General features: G+C 27.0%; 1 protein-coding gene across 1 annotated transcript; it reads right to left on the bottom strand.

Annotated features, from left to right (window-relative positions):
- Positions 1-1,935: 1,935 nt before the first annotated feature.
- LOC101493201 (uncharacterized) lies at positions 1,936-3,212 on the bottom strand. Its single transcript, XM_012714868.1, has 4 exons — positions 3,192-3,212; positions 2,995-3,095; positions 2,492-2,633; positions 1,936-2,307 (listed from the first exon to the last, which is right to left on the bottom strand). Exons 1-4 carry the CDS (start codon positions 3,210-3,212, stop codon positions 1,936-1,938), a joined length of 636 nt encoding a protein of 211 aa, XP_012570322.1.
- Positions 3,213-3,443: the final 231 nt, after the last annotated feature.

The following is a 3,443-nucleotide window of genomic DNA, read 5'->3' as shown; positions in this document are numbered from 1 at the left end:
TAACTAAGTCCCACACAAAAGATGCCAAGATATGAAACATTATTGCCCTATCTTTCTTTTAATTTCTTTTTTGTAGTTTTGTATCTTTTTCTCCTCAAGTTGTTCATTACTTTCATTTTATCTTTTTAGTCATTTTATATGTCATGCATTTATTAATCAATTGTTTTTATATTCAAAATATAAAAGTAACAACACCTTAAATCTTAACACATATTCAACGAATGTTGATATTTTTTAAAACACGGACACAATTTCTTTATAAATTATATACATATTTGAAATTACGATGAGTTTGACAAAATCGATATACTAGTTGAAATTTCAAAAATTAGTTTCTTTCAACTTTCATTTTGCACAATGCGGTACCACTAAATTTAATGTCACTTCATCCATAAACAACATTTCAAAAGTGTGAATTTTTCGATTATTAAAATTGTATTTAGTAAATAAACATTTTAATCATTGAAGTATGGTCAATCAATTTAATCTCTAGATTTATAAAATAGTAATAATTTAGTCTTTTAAATTGAAAATATCAAAAATTAAAATAAACAACCTTTATTATAACTTCTTCTATCAAAATATTTAACTCATAGATTCAAATTATTGTGAAATTCCATGTTAAATTGTTGGGTACAGTAATTTAAATGTCGACATGCATGCAGTAGTTGGTCCTGCCTGAGATAACTAGCTAACACATGACGTCTGTTCTGAAAATTTATATGTTAGTAAAATACAATTCACATTCATTCATGATGTGGTCCATGTAAATAATGGAGCATTAACTTAGACAGCGCTATCGCTTTTATCGTCTTAATTAGTTAACCACTCATATATAAGTTCAACACTTTTTAAGAGAGGTCCATTGCTAGGTCCAGTACTCTTACTTTTCAACTTTTCTTTGCCGTGTCTTATTTCATTCTTGTTAGTGGCCTTTCGTTCAAGGTGTTAATAGTTAGAGCATTAATTAAGTTGGTAAAACGCACACTTTAAGCAGTGCGTATCGACGTTGACAAAAAAAAATACATTTAATAAATGAAAATATTAAAATACGCTTTTTTTAATTTATTTTTTATTTATTATTTTAATATTTTTAAGAATGGAGGAAAAATCAAGCCAATACAAAAGAGATAAGCAAACAAATGAAAAATAGGAAGAACAAAACTTTCTTATAAATGACCTTATTTGTTATCGACCCAGCACAAATTCTATTGATTTTTTCTCACATTTAATAGATGAAATATGATTGTCAAGTTTTTCTTCCATAACATTTTAATATTAAATATTTATTTTCATATAATGAATGGAAATAGTGTAACGGTAAGCACCGAATATGTGAGAGGGATTGTTTCAAGCGGTAGTGCATTTCGTGATACCCTCTGTTAGTAATATATAACACCCGTGAATAATCTGCACGTCCCACGTCTACAAATTACCATTTTGATAAATATATTATTATATTAATTTATATAATATAACAACTTGAATTAGCATTAATATTTAAGACATAATTTTATTGATATTGACATTAAAGACATAATTTGAATTTTATTATCAATTCAATTCTATAAAAAAAAAAAAAATAATTTATAGTAAATAAATCTAAAATGTAAAAAGAATGTCATCTACATGTTTGCTAGTTATTGAAAATTTCGTTGTACACAATATTTTTTGTATCGACACATGGTTTTCCTTCTTCGTCTAAAATAACAATCTTCAAACCTTTTCATACACTTTACTCGTGGAATAACCACATATAACTGACCATGAGTAAATACAGGTCGCTTTAAATACAAACCAATTTGAGAAAGCAAATGACCTTAACTTTTATTTATGGTCATTGCAAAACACAACGACAATGGAAATTATCTTCTCTGGAATTTAAATGGGAAAGCTGGATTAGATAGAACCAAATTTATTCTTATATAAATTTTATCACCGATGTTTTTTCGTGATCACAGTTGCTCCAATAATATTTATACACAGTTCATTTATGAGCAATCTTGTTCCATTACGTAGTCTATTAGCTTGATCAATGTTCCTCAAAATCATGACTGGAACACCAATCTTTAATCTTAATCGGTGATTTGAAATTCCTGAACATTTCATATCATTCAAAGATTCAGGTGTGAACCAATCTCCATGCACAATATAATTTTCACCAGAAAGGACAATTGAGTCTGAACTATTATATTCCTTTTCCTCGCCTGGAATTAATGATAAAACATAATCATTAACGATATCTACAGTATCATGGGTCGGAGCAAGTATTGCCCTCTCTTCATAGTATTTCAAATTGGTCATGTTCTGTAAAAACAGTGGATATGTCAATTCATACTATAAAGTTAGTATTTCAATAAAAAAACATAAAATAAAAAAATTGAATAAGTTAGTTAGTAGTACTTCAAGTTTACTTTTAACCTTAATTGAGTTTGAAAGAAACTGACTCATGAATTTCAGAGTTGAATAAAAACTTAATACAATTCATTGCATTTTGTAGTTGGCTTTTACCATTAAACATCTTCACTTTTAGAAACTGAGCAAGTACAACAACATTTTGATTATAACCGGATTGCAAATATGCATTCAGTTCATCAACATAGGATCCAAAAAGTGCACATTCAATCTTTATACTACATAAATAAAATAAAATTAGTTAATAATTAATAGAGAAAGTTATTAAATACTGAAAAAATTTATATAGTATAAAAAGTCTCACCCATCTACTCTAACTCAATAACTTTAAAATTTATATTGACATCATTCCTAAAATAATAATTGATTAAACTGTGAATAAATAAAATACAATAACAATGACAAATTGAAATAAATTTACCAATCAAATAATTCATGTTAACATTTCAAATTTCTGGGAATGAAATGAATGAGTACGAAGAGGCTGTGACCAAACTGGTTTCTAATTCTCGGACCATTGTACCATTTTGTAAATTAAATTTGAATTGATGTCCGTTTTTCTATATACTCCAAAAAAACGCAACACCAAGAGAACGAAAGTTGTACACATCTCCATCATGAATATTAGTCTGAAATCGAGAAATAAGAGTTTTCCGCACTGTTGCTGGAATTTTATCACCCTAAAATTATAAAATAGAAATTTGTTAAATTAATAACTTAACAAATAAGTTTGTGTATAATTTAAAACTTTGAATTTATAAAAGAAAGAATTAAACCTTGTTATCCATCAATACCATTTCTATCGCATAAAATTTATGTTCCATCAATACCTTTCCATCGCGTAGAATTTATGTTTGACATTTAGATCAGACATAAATCACATTCGCAAACTCTAACAACCAAATTTCATTACTCATTTTTTGGAGAAATTGAAGCAACAAAATCTTATTTTTTTTCTTCAGATATCGGAGAAAGATCAAGAATTGTGTATATATGAGATAATATGAATGATAATATTATTAAGGAGA

This window comes from Cicer arietinum, chromosome 4 (genome assembly GCF_000331145.2).
Source record: "Cicer arietinum cultivar CDC Frontier isolate Library 1 chromosome 4, Cicar.CDCFrontier_v2.0, whole genome shotgun sequence".
NCBI lineage: Eukaryota > Viridiplantae > Streptophyta > Magnoliopsida > Fabales > Fabaceae > Cicer > Cicer arietinum.
Note: the sequence above shows the minus strand (reverse complement) of the source record. Positions and strands in the feature narration are given on the sequence as shown.